Raw genomic sequence first — 16,507 nt, 5'->3', positions numbered from 1 at the left:
GGTGTGATAAAACGTATTCAAGATAAACATTTTTTGTTGATACTAAGTTCGTTTATGCTCTTCAGCTATTTTTACTCTCGAGTTGCCTGTTTACCGTCGTAGAATAGATAAACGCGAAACACTCTTCCAACGATAAAGGTTTCCATTTTATATCATGGAAAATAATCGGATCATGGATCTTCTTTTAATCTGTTCTACGAGTGCATTCATAATTCTGGTAAGATGTCATTAGCTGGAGTTCTTCCAGTTCTTCGAATAAAATTCAAAAAATCATTACTATATTTTCCCCAAACAGAGCACCTTGCTTAAGAGCACTTACTCACAACTGGCCGGCACAAACTGTGATGGAAAACCATTCTACTGTCCTGATCCTGAACACTTCCAAATTTGCATTGACCTTCCTGGGGGCAGATCGGAAACCTCCGAGGCACTAGCTTATCCATGTCCACCGAATTCATATTGTGACAACTTCGGACTAATTGAATGTGATTCGTCATCACCACCTTCAACGACGACCCCTGAACCAACGCAGACCTCAACCACCGATGTTTCATACACTACCACCTCGTCAACCACCTCCTCTCCGTCAACGTCAAAACCATCCACCTTCACCTGTATCGAAAATGGTCGTTTCCCGGATGAAAGCAACTGTCACGCTTACTACACCTGTCTTCAACTGCCATCCGGTATAACCAAGATGCACAGCGTATGCCTGTTCGGAATGGCTTTTGAACCGGCTTCGCAACGATGTTCCACCGATCAAACACCTTGTCAGGTGGGATTCAGCTGCACTAAATCTGGTCGGTTCCCGGATCCTGCGGATCGGACTAGCTACTATTGGTGTCTTTGGAACGGCTTTGGCTACGAAATGTATCACTTAGAGTGTGGTTCCGGCCAGTTATTCGACGTTAGCGGGGGTTTGTGCTCTGAGGTTTGATCTGGTTGTTGAATGAATATTATTCGAACTCCGAGTCATTAATATTGTAAGGAATGCTATAGCTTGTTGATTTTTCTTCTTTATTTAAGATCCTATGGTTCAATGCTGATATTACGTAAATTTGCAATTATTATTTAGAATTACGTTATGATGTAATGACAATCAATGCGAATTTCATGGAACTAATTCATCTGCTGAGGGCCCTAAATAAACTGTTAATTATTTCTTTTATTTCTAAGAAAAAAATCCTTCTACAATCCTTGAAAACCTTAAGGATCTTCTTTTGCAACCTATTGAACCCCCGTACACAACCTTTTGCCTTGTCTATCAACCCGGCACTTACGTTTTGCCAACCTCCTTGGAACCTCCTGGAAACCATTGAGATTTTTCCCATAAATTCTCATTTAGCCGTTTTGTCTTAGACCCCCATTCCCGAGCAGAAGGGAATAACAACAGCATAAGAAAGTGTGTTATTTTAACAAAATAACTGAGTAATGAAATAAGTTATTTTCATGTTATTAAAATAACAAATTATGTTATAAACTTGGCTGTCATAAGCGGCAAAATAACAAAAATCATTACAAAAAAATATTCCTGGAAGATCAATTAATAACATGTTTTGTTAGTTCGATAACAACATAATAACAATGAATTTAGGAAATATTTCAATAACAAATGTTGTTATTTTAAAGTTATTGATAACAATCCGAAAGCAAAATTAGTTATGATATCAAACTATTAACAAAGTAAGTAATAATGCAAGGGTCTTGTACCATTTGGGCAGGTGTGCCTATTTTTGGCACTTGCCGCTGTAACTAAATCAATTTTATACCTAATTGGCACACGATGAGTTACGGACAGTATCTAATCCTATACAAAAATACAAATCAATTGAAATTGACTTAGTTATAGCATCAAGTGCCCAAAATAGGAGCACCTGCCCAAATGGCACGAGACCCTATATCAATAGCTAAAGAAACATATCAATAATCCTAGCCAGTTATTATATAAAATCAATTTCAATCGATAAAATCAATTTCAAAACTTGTTATTGTCGTGCTATTGTTCATAAAAAAATATTTGTACACTCTCAATAGTATAATAATAACTAAATTTGTTCCAAAACAAAACATATTATTAAAATATATTTTATAAGTGTTATATCAATAGCTTGATCATAACAAAATAAGATTGTCAAGCTAAAAATGTTATAGAAAAGTTATGCCGTGATAAGTTAATAATAACAAAACAAGATATAAAAACAGAATATGTGATTTGATAGTTATTAGTTTGATATTCCCATCTGCTCGGGTTAGACTGTTCCTCACTTTTGAACTCATAGGAGACTTATCTTGAAGCCTCCAGATATCTCCATAAGCTAACTATTAAACCCCGAAAACAGGATATTTCTTTTCTCTTAAACTAACCCTTTTCCATCTCTAGATCATGCTTCGATCATTCCTTACACCCAAGCATCTCTTCATACCACCACCTCTGCCTCCTCAAACCCCTTGAGGAGTCAGTGTATCTTCATTTTACTACCTTATGTGCCACTTTATTCTCTCTTCCTGTGCTTTAACCTTATCATTAACCCTCCCGAGACATATGTTTACTCCCTCATACCCCCTTGAACACTCTTTTTTCATCTCTTAAAATTTCTTCTCAGTTCTTTTTTGTCTCTAAGCACCAAGAACTCTCTTATGCTAAAAGGGTATCATCTCTGCTACCATTTTATCCTCCTGAATCCAAAGAAATACAGTTTGCCATACTCAAAATTGAAAGAAAAAATCTAAGGAGTATACTGAAAAGTTAACAACAATGTTTGCAACTGCAAGAAATTGAAATATTAATACAAATAGTAGAACTTACTTTGCTAAAACTGTCTTCAAAATTTATGAAGTATTGTTAGGATTTCTGGAGAATACGTTGGGCACTAAGGAGGGGTGAGTGAAACGTGTCACTTTTATACATTTTCCAAAATGTTTTAAAAATTCATATGGGTATTTTTTTATTTGAATTTGATGTTGATGTTGATGAAGATGTCTGACCAGCATCACAAGCATTACATTACTCATGAATCGTGGCGTCATGCTCGAGTGACTCCAATACCAGTGCTGCCAGAAACTCTATCCACCAGACTTAAACAATTTTAGTCAAACGCGAACGATACACTCCAAAAAATATATGTATATCTTTGTTTAAAAAGGAATACTCTTCACATTTAATTTAGATGTGAATACTCACATTCCTGGCTTTTCATTTTTTTTATTTCCAACTCCTCACTGCTTACTTCTCACTAAGAGTGAGCAGTATACTCTTCACGATTAAAAAATCGGTACTGTTTTCTTTTCACTCACCCCTCACTCGTTACTGCTCATACTTTATTCCTTTCTTTTCACCCCTCACTTCGTCTCACTCCTCAAGTTTCATTTTTGGCTGCTCATTCCATTCAGTTCACTTCTCACTCTCCACTGCCTACTTGTCGTTTCACTTTCCTCACTCACCGCTTCTCACTTTTCACTTCTCATTCTATTTCTTCTGCTTATTATTCTTCTTATTATTATTATTGTTCTTGTCCCGACTGAGACAAGTTCTGCTTGTCAGCTCACTGTTCTATGGGCACTAGCACAGTTTTTCACTGACAACTTCCTCTGCCAATGACCATTCTACATGTGCATACCGTATGGCAGGCATTGATATACTCTATGCCCGAATAAGTCAAGGAAATTTACATTATGAAATATTCCTGGACCATCAGGGAAATGAATTGGTTACTCTAAGCATATATTTTTATGAGCAACAAACAAATTACAGAAGTGTCACGACAGTGCAGGTTTTGATTGCACAGAAGTCACCATGAAGTAAGTCACAAGTAACAAACATGTGACTTTTACGTGATATGCGTGTTGCTTGGGTCGGTGATATGGGCCCACTGCTCACTTCTCATTACTAATTTGTCACTGATTCACATTCCTTACTGTTCATACCTCACTGCTCCACTTATTCATTACAGCTCACATTTCACTCCACTTTTCTCACTCCAAACTTTTTTTTTGTTTTCTTCGATGGCTTCTCACTGCTCTATTCTCACTTTTTATTTCTATCTCACTGCATGGAAAACAGTGAGAAGTGAGCCTTCCAATAATCAGAAATGAGAAGCATTTCTGACTCCGATTCAAAAACCTCTCTCCTCACTGTTCATTTTGAATGCTCAATATTCACTGCTGTTTTCTCACTCACTTCCCACCCCTTACTTTTCGCTTTCACACCTCATTAATCATTATTTGTTTCTTATTTCTCACTCCTCACTACTTCATTGCTCATTCCTAACAGTTCGTTTTTCACCCTTCACTGATCAATCGTGATTTCTCACTCTTCGCTGCTCTAATTATACTATTCTCTTCTCATTTCCCCGCTCTTCACTGGATTCTCCTTAAAACTTACTCCAATATCCAACGTCGTGAACAGATTTTTTGCACATGGGACCTAGCATGGGACAACTATTGAGAATAAAAACACGAAGGACAGTTCAGTACAAATTTTTGAGACAAAGTACTAACCGACAGCAGATTTCCAGAAACATAAAAATACAAAAAGACATTTGGCGATAAAAGAACAAACTTGCCATAGAAATAACATGGAAAGCTCAGCCCAACCAAGCTATATTCCAAATTTGGAATGTTTTTTTTCCTGAACATAGTTAATGGTAGAGCAATATTTCACACAAAACGAATTGTCGTTGCTTGTTCAATGTAGGATATCGAAAAAAAAAACTACTGGCATTAGCATACATGCTTTTTTATGAACATTAAACATTGAATAGCCTACTTCTCAAACATTCCGTATTACATTAGATGTGGCAAAATAGGACTCAGATATCAAAACTAAATTCGAAAGAGTCCACCTACATAATTATTCCTAAGCAATCCGTTCGGTGTAAGTTTTTTACATGCTCTCATCATAATAATACTTGAATATGAATCACTTTCAGTGGTCCTCCAGAAACTTTTCATGTTTTTTTCTGCAAATTATGAAAGGGGTCGTACACAAATTACGTCACGGTCTATGGGGGAAGGAAGAGGGGGTGTGCAGAACGTGACGACCCTTACAAAAAATATTGAGGCCTCATACAAAAAGTGTGACATAGGGGGGAGGAGGGGTTGAAAAAGGTCGATTTTAGCATGACATAATTTGTGTATCACCCCAAAGTATTTTAAGGAGTTTAGTAATCTCAAGGATTTAACAAATAAATATTTCAGAAACTCTTTCACGAAATCCTTCAGGAATTTGTTTGGGTATTACTTCAGGGATTTGTGGTGCAATTTCTGGAAGACCTTATGAAAACAATCCCTGGATGAATATGCGAATTATTTTCAGCAGAAATCTCTGAAGGAATTCCAAGAGATACTTGTTACAGAACCGCTGGAGTAATTACTAAAAATCAGTGTAGGAATTTCTGCATGAATCCTAGAAGAAACTTCTTGAGAATCTTCGAGATTACTGAAGATCTCTGAGGACATGAGGATATGGGGAAATTTTCAGAGGACATCTTGAAAAATCACTTGGAAAAACTTTTAAACAAATCCCTTGTTGAAATTCCAGAATAAATCCCCCTCACGAAATAATGAAGAAGTCTTCAGTGATACTCTTGAAGCAATCCCTAAAGGAGTTTCAGAAGGAATCCAAACAGGAATTTCTAAAAGGAAGGGTTGAACCAGCCTCGGGCTGAAAATCTCGCTGGTATAGACACGTAACCTTCTGAAATTTCTGAAAAAGTCCCTACAGTAACTTAAGAAGAAACCTCCAGTACAAACCACGTAAAAATCTCAGAAAGTACCCTTGAGTTACGCTCTAAAGAAATATCTGAAAAATCCTTATGAAAATTCTCCAGGGATCCCTCATAAATTTATTCAGGGATTCTTCAAGAATTCTAGCAGTACATATGTTTCCAATTTCTGCAGACATTTTTAGGAGATTCATTTTGAGTTTCACTGCGGATTTGTCCATTAATCAAACATTTTTGTCATTCCAGTTTCTGTTAGAGCTCCTCCAGAAATTTCTCATGTTTTTTTTTCTGCAAATCAAGAAGATGTTTTAAGGAGTTTCTTCAAGTATTCACCCAGACATGTATTCAGGAATTCCTCCAGAGAAAACTTCAAAAATTCCTTTATGATTTTTAATCTAGGAAAATTATCAAGATTTGTTTTTCTAGGAATCTCTTTTAGACAATCTTCCAGGGATTGGTTTAGAAATGCCTTCTGTGATTCTTTCCATTATTCTTGCAGTAACTCTCGGAAGAATTGCCAAAGAAATTGCTGAAAAAATCGCTAGAATAAATCATCCTGAAGAAATTATGTTGAAGTATCTGGAGATATATGTGAGGGAATTCCAGAAGGAATCCAGTTATGAATTTCTGAAATAATCTTTTTCGGCCTCGGGCTAAAATTCCTTCAAGTAAAGAAACTGCCTAATTTCTGACAGAATCCTTGCACATATTCCTGAAGATATCTTCAATAGAATCCCTATAGAAATCTCAGCAAGTGTTCTTGAATTAATCTCTAAAGAATTCTCTGACGAAATTACAGTAAAATTCTTGAAAAAAAATCTCTGGATAAATATCTAAGAAACTTTTTGGAAGCCTCAGGAAACCTTTTTGTGGAATTCTTGGAAAACTTTTAGAATTTTTTTTGAGAAATCTCTAATTAAATACTTTAACGATTTTCTGAAAGTTTTTCTGGAGTAATCTGTGAATCTATTTTTGAAGAAATTACTGTATGAACTCTTTGTGAAACCGCCTAGATAAGCTTCCAGACATTAAGAACCCTGATAAACTACTTGAAATATTTCTTTAAAAAAATCCCGGAAACTCTCATGCGGAAATGTTCAATGCTTTGAAAAACTACTGAACAAATTCCGGGTGGATTCTACGATTTTTTGAAAAGAAACCACTGGAACAACTTATGAATGAATATTCGAGTTCAAACGAATCCCGTGAAGTATTTCCAAATATGTTTCAGAACTCATGGACATCTACCTAAAAGAATTCTCGGTGAAGTTCTTGAGGGAGTGTCTGAAGAATTTCTTAAAGATTCACTGTGCGGAATTTCTTAAGAAGTCGCTGGAGGAGTTTCTGAAAGACTTAAGACCGAACTTATGGAGTGATTTCAGAAGGCACTCATTGAGTATTTCTTTAAGCAATCCTTTGGCAAGTTTATAGAGTAATCTCATAAATAATTTCTGAAAGTATTCCTAGGAAAATTTCTAAAGATATCCCTAGAAGAAATTCTTATGGAAGCTTTGGAAGAATCTCTGAAGGGATCTGTAGAGAATTGTCTAAAGCAATATATGGAGACAATTTTGGAAGAATTATGCACTTTTGATTATCTGAAGGAATCACTGTAAGCATTTCTGAAGGAATGCGTGAATGATTAGTGGTGAAATAATTCTAATGTGTATTTCTGATGGAAGCTGTAGAGGAATTTCTGAGGAAACTTGTGGAAGTTTTTCAGAGACATTCTTGGGGAAATTTCTGAAAGAATTTTTGAAGGAAATTATTATTTAAGATGTAGAAGAATTCCTGAAACAATCCATGGAAGATGTTTTAAAAGAATTTTCAAAAGAAGACCGAAGAAGATGATCTTAATAGAATTTCTGGATGATTTTCCAAAGGAATCCATGGAGCAAGTTCGGAAGGAATCCAAGGAAGGTGTTACAAAGGAGTTCTAAAGTTGATTTCTTGGGTATTTTTTTCGTTTTTTTCTTTTGAGAAAATTCTAGAGGAAGCTGTGAAGTCCCTGTAAAAAAATGAAGAAATCCGTGGAGAAAATTTCCGAATGAGTCATTGTTAGATTCTTGAAGAGCACGTGAAGAAACATCTTGGGAAATTTGTGGGGAAGTTTTTAAACGTACTTTTGAAGTTTTCCTGGGACGAATTTCGGAAAGAATCCCTGAACTATTATTTGAAAGGAAACCCTGGAAGAAGTCTCAATATGTGAGGGCACAAAAAAAAAATAAAAAAAATTTCAAAGATAACTTTTTATAAATAGACGAGGGTTCGAACAATTCGTGGGCGGGTTTCTTATATTTAGGATGTGACATTACCAATACTTATGGACACACAAACAATTATAATATGTCTCTGAAATTAAAATTTCCAGTATTTAGAAGGTGACTTTTTGAAAATGGTACAAGTAACTTTTTTCGTATTTTTGAGGAAGGTGATAAAATGACACCATTGATTCTCAGCGCAACAGGTCAAAATAAGATTGTGGTGAAAACTCCATGGCAAAACGTAGTAAAATTTGTATTACAATTTTTCGAAAAACCTGAACAAAAATACAAAAAGATTTCTTAAAGAAGTAGGAAAAAAATTTTTTTTTTTGAAAGTTACTAGAAAAAGAACTGGATGCCCAATGCTCACAATTCGCTTAAGGACAGCCTTGTTAGAATCCTAAAATGGCCGCCACAATGGCCGACCTTGACATTTACTCACGATTTTGAGCGCACAAATCTCTTCGTAAACAAAACCAGCACACCTGATCATCTCATTTTAAGCTTAGACCAAGCCCACTCATGGGCTCAATCAAGCGTTTTAACGTTAAGTAGAGCCCCGAACAAAGAAGCGAACCGCACCGGTCGCTGCTAAGTACGGCTCGAAAGCGAAAAATTTACGTACGGTTCGTACCAGGGCTTAGAATATAGAGACACGCAAAGTACGGTCTCTATCCGTAGGCTCGTGCGCTCTCTCGCGTTTAGCTCTCTCGGTAGCGTAAAGAGGACACAAAAGAACATGAGTATGGATGATTTTTTTGTTTTGTATAGGTAGGAATTTATTTTAGTTTGCATCAAATATTTGAAATTTCCAACCAATCAATATCATAGATCGTTACACGAATAACACAACAAATTGTCTGACATAGAATTGTGATAGAGTGACAATACAAACGCAGAAAAATAAGAGGTTTAAATTGACAAGCTTTGCTTAAGTATGTTATGAATAAAGTTTTCGCTTCTTCGCCAATTTTAGGATCATGCATATCGAAAATGTATTGATTTTCTCTTAAAAATAGTTACGATTGCTCATAATCGCACCTTTAGTTTTTGATTCGGACGATCGTTTCGAAACTAATATTTGAAGAAATGTATAGTGATTCAGTGAGTTTTGCTGTTTTAACACGTTGAGCCGGGTTTTCTACGCAGCAAGTAAAGCTTAGTTTCGCTCATTTAGAAAAATGTCCAAATAAATAACTCTTGAAGTTCGTTCCGACAAGTTTCAAAATCCGACGCAGATTCCGGTGAGAAGATGTGCGTATTTTCTAACCCGAAAAAAAAACTATTTGACGGTAATAAGTGACCACAAGGTTTTCTTTCTTCACTTTCCGGGCTGAGATCCTCCGCTTTGAAAGAGCTGTGCCTCGCGTTTCGTTTTGTCGTGTATATTTCAAAAAGGCAAAAGAGTTTTGGTTTGATTGCTGTTTTTGAAAATGGTGGTCGTCAGTGGGTGGTTTATTAAATATAAATTTAAAAATATATATTAAATAAACGAGACATTAGGAAGAAAGTGTGTAATGGGTAGAATGGGTAGAAATGGGTAACTTCACCGTCCACGCATCCTTCCTCACCTGTAAATTCGAGAAGTACCTTGCCGAAATAAAATATTCTGTACTCCAAGTATTTCGAAGAATCATCTTTGCGCGTAAATACAACGCAGTAGACCAGGCCGCTTTGATGCATGTGTCATATCTCTGATATGCTGCAAGCATCAGTATTGACAAGAAAAGTAACACGATTGCTTTCCAGTGTGTTTCCGCGTATGTATGAGATTAGATAAGAGTAGTTACGATTTTTCAAAGATGCATTGACTGTACCTAACTCAACTCAGATATCATAGAAACACTACAGTTATTTCTTTTTGTAAAAACTAAATCATACCGATAAAAATCTTAAAAAATGTAGTCGAGCTGCCAAGTTTCACCAATTAAAATAGGCGGTGTGCAGGACTGCCATATTGTAGGTTCCTCGTTATAGATAAAGCAAGGCGTTGGATGTTCAAATACAACAATTGTAGTATGAAGTGCCAAAAAGGAGAGTGGACTCATTATGTACTTTGACAAATACGCAGTCTACTTCAAGCGCATAGAATCTGCTTCCAACAAAATATTCATATACCAGCATCCAAAAGATCGCAATATATATTAAGATTTGCGAGTGATGCTTTGTAACTAAAAGGTTGTGACTGAGTATAGAATTAGCTGATGTTAAAATACACGTTAATGAAAAAAGGTTGCGCAAACTTATCGCAGACATTTAGAAGACAGTAGTAGACCAGGATTCAAGAATCTTGACCTACACGAAGTTGTAAAGGAGACAACTACGTTATAAATGTGTTGGAAATGCAAGGGATGTAATTATTCAATTAACCTAATTATTAAAAAAGATGCTCATAATCTCAAATTCCGATAAATTTCTTGCGAGAAAGGCAACATGAATATTGAAGAGATGGATATTATTTTAGATAAAAATTCAACCTACAAGTAATACAGTAAGCAACAAACATATAATTTAAAAAAAAGATTGCTAGAATTCCGGGATTAAATACAATCATAAATTATTGAGAAAATGATATCTTTAAACGCACCAAAACTGGTACAAATCTCCAAGGGAATTATTTATTTGAATTCAATTTTTACTAACAGTTTTCAGTCTTATCCAAAACCCCATCTTTCATAATATGAGCACAAATTATTATACTGAATAAGATTTGCAATAACCCCATAGAAATACACAAAATATTGCGATGATTTTCAGAAGTGCAAAAAACCGATGGTACGGAGAGAATAGAGACCACCGGTGCGCAAAGGCGACCGATCATTATTTTACTCACATGGAAACGAACGACCGGTGCGAAAATGGGTTGATAACGAAATTAAAAATCGTTAACGACGTGCTGTTGCGTGTGTAGTATTAAGCCCACGGGTGGGCTTGGTCTTAATACAAGTGAGCAAGAACAGAATAATAAAATGCACTGTTGTTTGAAGTTTGCTTCTTGAGATTTGTGCGTCTGAAGTTCTAGTGCAGTTTTGAAGCGGGATTTCAAGACGTTTGTCCTTAAAGTGGGTTGTGGTACCAAGATTCTAAACCAAACGGTTTTATTCACCCAGGCCATCACAACACCTTTTCTAGTACATCCTAGCTGAGTCACGTCGTCACGGTAACAATACGAATCCACTGTCAATTGAAGAATTGCTGTTTTGAGTTTCAGGTGCGTATGCAGACGAACTTTTTTTCAAATTATACGACATTATGCTTAGATAAATATATAAATAGTTATCTTCAGATGGTAATACATAGCATAACTAAATAAACCATGTTAATCAATCTCTTTAAAAACGTCTGATAAGCATATCAAAATGGCATTGAACGCGTACAATGTGTCCTAGTATAAAATGGATTGTCTCGTGACTTTTTCCTAGTTGTCAAAATGAGTAAACCATTAGAATCGCTCACAGTTCTCATATTAACGGTTAGTATAATTTCATAAAAATGAGAGCCACATTACACATAATATTATGTACCTCCTAGGTAACGATATTTCACACTGTTCACCCTCAAAGTGTTGGCACAGACTGCAATGGAAAAACCTTCATCTGCTTAGACGATGTTCGTTATCAAACCTGTTCCGAAACCTCCACTACTGGTCAGACTCAGACAACGGACTTACAGGTCTTCGAGTGTGATTCTACTCAATACTGCAGCAATGAATATCAGAGTGCATGTAGTTCCTTGGCTACGACCTCTTCAACCACCTCAACAACATCAACGACTACAGTCGAAGAGACTACAACACCACTAACTACTACAACACAGGAGAGTTCTACAACGTCTACAAGTACCACAACGGAGTCAACAACTACCTCTAGTTCAACAACGTCTTCAACAACTACAACCACAGTGAGTTCCTTCTACTGCTACCAAACGGGAAAGTTTCCGCATCCATCCGACTGTCACAAGTACTACCTTTGCGTGGTGCTTCCGTTCGGAAACTACGAAACGGCTGAAACTTGCCTGCTAGGGTGGGTATTCGATCCCGTTGGTCGGAGATGCACCACGGATCAAACGAAGTGTGATCTACAACCTCAACCGTTCACCTGTACATCGTCCGGTCGTTTTCCGGATCCCTCCGATACGACAAGATACTTTTGGTGCCGCTGGAATGCGGCCAGTGCTAGCTACAAGTTGATCAAGGGGACCTGTGCGTTTGGGTTTACCTTTGATGCTAACCGTGGAAGATGTTCCGGATTGTTGGGATTGCTCGGATTTAATTGAGAATACTGTTCTGACATACTTTGCATCACGATGATAATAAATAAATTTGCTTTATTGTTGCTATAATTCGGGAAAAAGATGATAATATGGCACTCTAATCAAATCTCATTGCGTTCCAATTCAAAAAATAATCTAACCGCACAGTACATCTACATCGTCCGTGCACAGCTGCAGGGCGACATCGAACTGCTGTCCCTTCGGGCACTTCAGCTTGCTCTGCTTGAACTTGTCCTTCTTCTTGAGCGTACAGACGATATACCGGGAGCAGTTGTTCGGATCCGGGAAGGTTCCTTCTTCGGTGCACTCAAACTTGACCTTTTCCTTGGGCTTCTCTTCCTCAACGGCAGTTGAGTCATCCGAGTCTACCGGGGCGTTCACAGAGCCAGAATCCGAGCTGGAGTTGGAGTCCGAATCAGAGCTGGAATCATTTTCTTCGTTCGATACCAGCTGGGGTCGTGGAGGTGTGAGACATCGTCTGCGGTAGGCATCGAACACTTGTCCGAGGGGGCAGTCCTGGTGGTATTGGAGGTAACCGCCGAATACGTTCCACACGCACCAGAAGTACTTGGTATTATCTTCAACATCGGGGAAGCGTCCGGGTGCCGTACAGGTGAACTGACCTGGGAAGCATGGGCTCTGATCGGCGGTGCACCGTTGTAGAGTTGGGTTGTAAGCCATGCCGAGAAGGCAGTTTTGTTCCAACTGGTAGAGACCGAAAGGAAGCCACAGGCAGACGTGGTATTTGTGGCAGTCTTCAGGATCTGGGAAGCGACCGGCCTGTTGGCAGACAAATGGTAGCGGGGTGGTTGAAGCTGCAGTGGTGCTGGAGGAAGAGGGTTCAACAGTTGTGGTACCCGCGGTGGATTCAGTTTCGGTCGCTGCAGAACTTGACTCAGGTTCTGGTGATGCTTCTGTTGGAGCAACGGTGGTTTCCTGTGGAGGTTGTTCTTCTGGTACTGTGGGGTTTGACGTTTCCGGGTTTGAGCCCGCTGAGGGGGTTGTTTCCTGGTTGGAAGCATCATCAGTAGTTTCGGGTACTGGGGTAGATGACTCAGCCGGACCTTCGGTGACTTCTGGCTCAGCGGTAGTTGCTTCTGAAGGTGAACTTGTTGATTGAGAAGCCCCAGCATCAACGGTTGTTTCTGAGCCTTCCTCAGTTACCTCAGTACCTGATGCAGCCGTGGTTTCTGGAGCTGGTACATCTTCCGGTGTAGTGACCACTTCCGAATCAGAGGTGGTTTCAGGAGCATCAGTTGCCTCAGGCACAGCAGTCGTTTCAGTATCAGTAGAAGATTCCGATGCAGTTGTAGTTTCAGGATCAGCTGAAGTTTCTGAAGCAACAGTAGTCTCTGGGGCAGCAGAGGTCTCGGGAACAGCAGAGGTTTCGGGTACAGATGTAGTCTCTGGAGCAGCGGATGCTTCGGGAGCGACAGAAGTTTCCGGAACAGCAGAGCTCTCCGATGCAACAGTAGTCTCGGCAGCAACCGTGGTCTCGGGAGCAGCCGAGGTCTCTGGAGCAGCGGAGGCTTCAGGAGCGGCAGTAGTCTCCGGAGCAGCAGAGGTCTCCGAAGCAACAGTAGTCTCAGGGGCTGAAGAAGTCTCGGCAGCAACAGTTGTTTCGGGATCTGAAGTTACTTCGGGAGCATCAGTGCCCTCCGGAACAGCAGAGGTTTCGGCAGCAACAGTAGTTTCAGGTGCGGCAGATGTTTCAGGAGCACCAGTAGTTTCCGGTGAAGCTGTCGTTTCCGGAACAACAGTAGTCTCGGGAGCAGCAGAACTTTCGGGAACTACAGTAGTCTCGGGAACAGCAGTAGTCTCAGGAACAGCAGTAGTCTCTGGAGCAGCCGTAGTTTCTGGGGCTGATGTGCTTACCTGCTCCGTTTCACTAACATATGTACTTTGTGGTTGAGATTCATCTTGGCCATTAGGCGTAGTCTCAGCTGGTGGTGCATTGTTTTCTGTGGTACTCACTTCCTCTTGTGGTGCGTCTGAGGATTCTGGTTGCACCTCTGGCAACGACGTAGCTTCTGGTTCTTCAGGTGCTACAGTGGGTTGCGGCTCAGCTGAGCTCACTGTAGTTTCCGGTTGAGATACCTCGGGAGCATCGGTTGGTTCACCAGCTGATTCCGTAGTAACTTCCTCTGGAGCTGCAGAACTTTCTGGCTGTGGTTCATCATTTGAACTGGCAGCAGTGGTAGTTGGAACGTTTGTCACCGACGATGCTTCGCTGTTACTTTCCGTAGGTTGTTCAGTGACTGGTGGATCAGTCACGACAACAGCTTCTTCGTTCACTTCTGGCTCTGGTACTACCTCAACTTCTAAATATAAAAGAAAATACACATCAATACCAAAACCCGCTTATGTGTACACACAATCTTACCATCCTTGGGAACTTCCTCTGGAGTTACGACCTGTGGAGCAGCAGTTGATGGCGGAACAAATGAGTCGCATTCGAAGCGACCCGTATTGCTACAGAACGTTCCCCTCGGGCAACTCTGCGCTTCGTCGTCCACAGTTTGGGTCTTCCCGTCACCGAAGTCGATGCAAATTTGAAACAGTCGGTCGTCTAAGCAGAGGTAGTCTCTGCCATTGCAATCCGTTCCTGCGGCCTGTGATCGTGCCGAACGCAGCGTAATAATCTGAGGTACAAGAAACACGAGAGAGCAGATGCACTTTTAATTATTGACACCATTCTAAACAAACTTCTTGACGTTGATTTTTTCTAACTCACCAGCACGATAAACTGCACTATAAGGAGCTTCATTAGGTTGTCCATGGTAGAGAGACCTTTGGCTAGAACTTGGACTAAAATTTAACTTATGTACCACTTTCTCCAACTCGCTAGAAGTGGATTCGTTCGAATTTGATAACTAAGTGACTTGTTTGGCTGTTGATCTTGACCAATTTATAATAGAAATGTCTCTCTGCTGGTGTTTCCTCAGTTTCTAAGCACAACGATAACAGCCAGATATCTTATTAATCCCACCGTAAGCTTGGCTGAAGTACTGCAGTCCTAGATAAGATACGACATTCATCTCATCTTCCCGAGATCTTTACTTCTTCGAATGTTGTCATGCCGCATCTGATCTTTCCCAGTATAGTTGCTATGATAAAGAAACCTAATCTCACCTCGCACATTGCTCTCTGTTGTTTTTCGTTTCAGGTACGTATCAGAAACTTCTACACAGCTATATGAATAATGCGGTGTTGATTTTCGCGAATTGCGATTTGCAAACGAGAAACAGCTGATTCACCTGGGCTCGACACGACCGGAAAAATCCCAAGTAACTATGTACAAACATATTATTGTTATTTTTGGTCTATTAAGATAGGGGTGGAATTATAAATGAGTCATCTCATTCACAAATTTCGGACAGAAATCCTCCATATCTCATTGACAATGCTGGTGTGTAAATATGCTCTTATCATCTTATTCGGAACGCTATGATATGATACCAAAAATAATCAGCGGAGCTATTCTTTTTCACCGCTACCAATAGCAATTTCAATCATTTTCAAGAACAGATTTTTTTGTTCTCATTAACGTTATTTCCAATGGAGGAATTCTTGGAGGAATCCCAGGAGGAATTCCTGGAGGAATCCCAGGAGGAATTGATGGAGGAATTCCTGGAGGAATCCCAGGAGGAATTGATGGAGGAATTTCTGCAGTAATCTCTGGAGAAATCCTTGGAGAAATTCCTGGAGAAATCCCTGGAGGAATCCCTGGAGCAATTCCTGGAGGAATCCCTGGAAGAATTCCTGGAGGAATCCCTGGAAGAATTCCTGGAGGAATCCCTGGAGGAATCCCTGGAGGAATTCCTGGAGGAATTCCTGGAGGAATTCCTGGAGGAATTCCTGGAGGAATTCCTGGAGGAATTCCTGGAGGAATCCCTGGAGGAATCCCTGGAGGAATTCCTGGAGGAATTCCTGGAGAAATCCCTGGAGGAATTCCTGGAGGAATCCCTGGAGGAACCCTGGAGAAATCGCTGGAGGAATTCCTGGAGGAATTCCTGGAGGAATTCCTGGAGGAATTCCTGGAGGTATCAATGAGGAGTTCCTGGAGGTATCCCTGAGGAGTACCTGGAGGAATCCCTGGAAGAATTCCTGAAGGAATCCCAGAGGAATACTTGGCGGAATCCCAGATGAATTCCTGACGGAATTTTAGAGGAATTACTGGCGGAATTCCAGAGGAATTCCTAGAGAAATCCCAGAGGAATTCCTGAAGGAATCCCAGAGGAATTCCTG

At 39.5% G+C, this 16,507-nt stretch overlaps 3 protein-coding genes across 5 annotated transcripts in view; 2 read left to right on the top strand and 1 right to left on the bottom strand.

The window, feature by feature from the left end:
* LOC109398757 (neural cell adhesion molecule 2) overlaps nucleotides 1-16,507 on the top strand; it is a 642,607-nt gene that overhangs the window by 154,843 nt on the left and 471,257 nt on the right. The gene's annotated exons all lie outside the window — the stretch shown is intronic.
* LOC115265444 (integumentary mucin C.1-like) lies at nucleotides 173-12,285 on the top strand. The gene is made up of 3 exons (XM_029870589.2): nucleotides 173-217; nucleotides 296-931; nucleotides 11,519-12,285. The coding sequence occupies exons 1-3, from the start codon at nucleotides 173-175 to the stop codon at nucleotides 12,260-12,262; spliced, it is 1,425 nt and encodes a 474-aa protein (XP_029726449.2). The 3' UTR covers nucleotides 12,263-12,285.
* On the bottom strand, nucleotides 12,279-15,153 carry LOC109415384 (uncharacterized). Of its 2 annotated transcripts, none has more exons than XM_019689250.3 (3): nucleotides 14,994-15,153; nucleotides 14,643-14,901; nucleotides 12,279-14,580 (listed from the first exon to the last, which is right to left on the bottom strand). In XM_019689250.3, exons 1-3 carry the CDS (start codon nucleotides 15,036-15,038, stop codon nucleotides 12,395-12,397), a joined length of 2,490 nt encoding a protein of 829 aa, XP_019544795.2. In that variant the 5' UTR covers nucleotides 15,039-15,153; the 3' UTR covers nucleotides 12,279-12,394. The 2 variants fall into 2 exon arrangements, with proteins under 2 accessions (XP_019544795.2, XP_029726417.1); XM_029870557.2 differs by having other exon boundaries at nucleotides 12,279-14,577.

This window comes from Aedes albopictus, chromosome 3, assembly GCF_035046485.1.
Source record: "Aedes albopictus strain Foshan chromosome 3, AalbF5, whole genome shotgun sequence".
Classification (NCBI taxonomy): domain Eukaryota; kingdom Metazoa; phylum Arthropoda; class Insecta; order Diptera; family Culicidae; genus Aedes; species Aedes albopictus.
The sequence above is the reverse complement of the archived record's forward strand: the minus strand, read 5'-3'. Positions and strand labels throughout refer to the sequence as shown.

Coding starts and splice junctions, on each gene's coding strand:
- LOC109415384 (XM_019689250.3), bottom strand. CDS start 15,038: ATGGACAACCTAATGAAGCTCCTTATAGTGCAGTTTATCGTGCTG. Junction 14,902..14,993: donor TAGTGCAGTTTATCGTGCTG/GTGAGTTAGAAA, acceptor CTTGTACCTCAG/ATTATTACGCTGCGTTCGGC. Junction 14,581..14,642: donor AGAGGAAGTTCCCAAGGATG/GTAAGATTGTGT, acceptor TTTTATATTTAG/AAGTTGAGGTAGTACCAGAG.
- LOC115265444 (XM_029870589.2), top strand. CDS start 173: ATGGATCTTCTTTTAATCTGTTCTACGAGTGCATTCATAATTCTG. Junction 218..295: donor CGAGTGCATTCATAATTCTG/GTAAGATGTCAT, acceptor TTCCCCAAACAG/AGCACCTTGCTTAAGAGCAC. Junction 932..11,518: donor GCGGGGGTTTGTGCTCTGAG/GTTTGATCTGGT, acceptor TGTACCTCCTAG/GTAACGATATTTCACACTGT.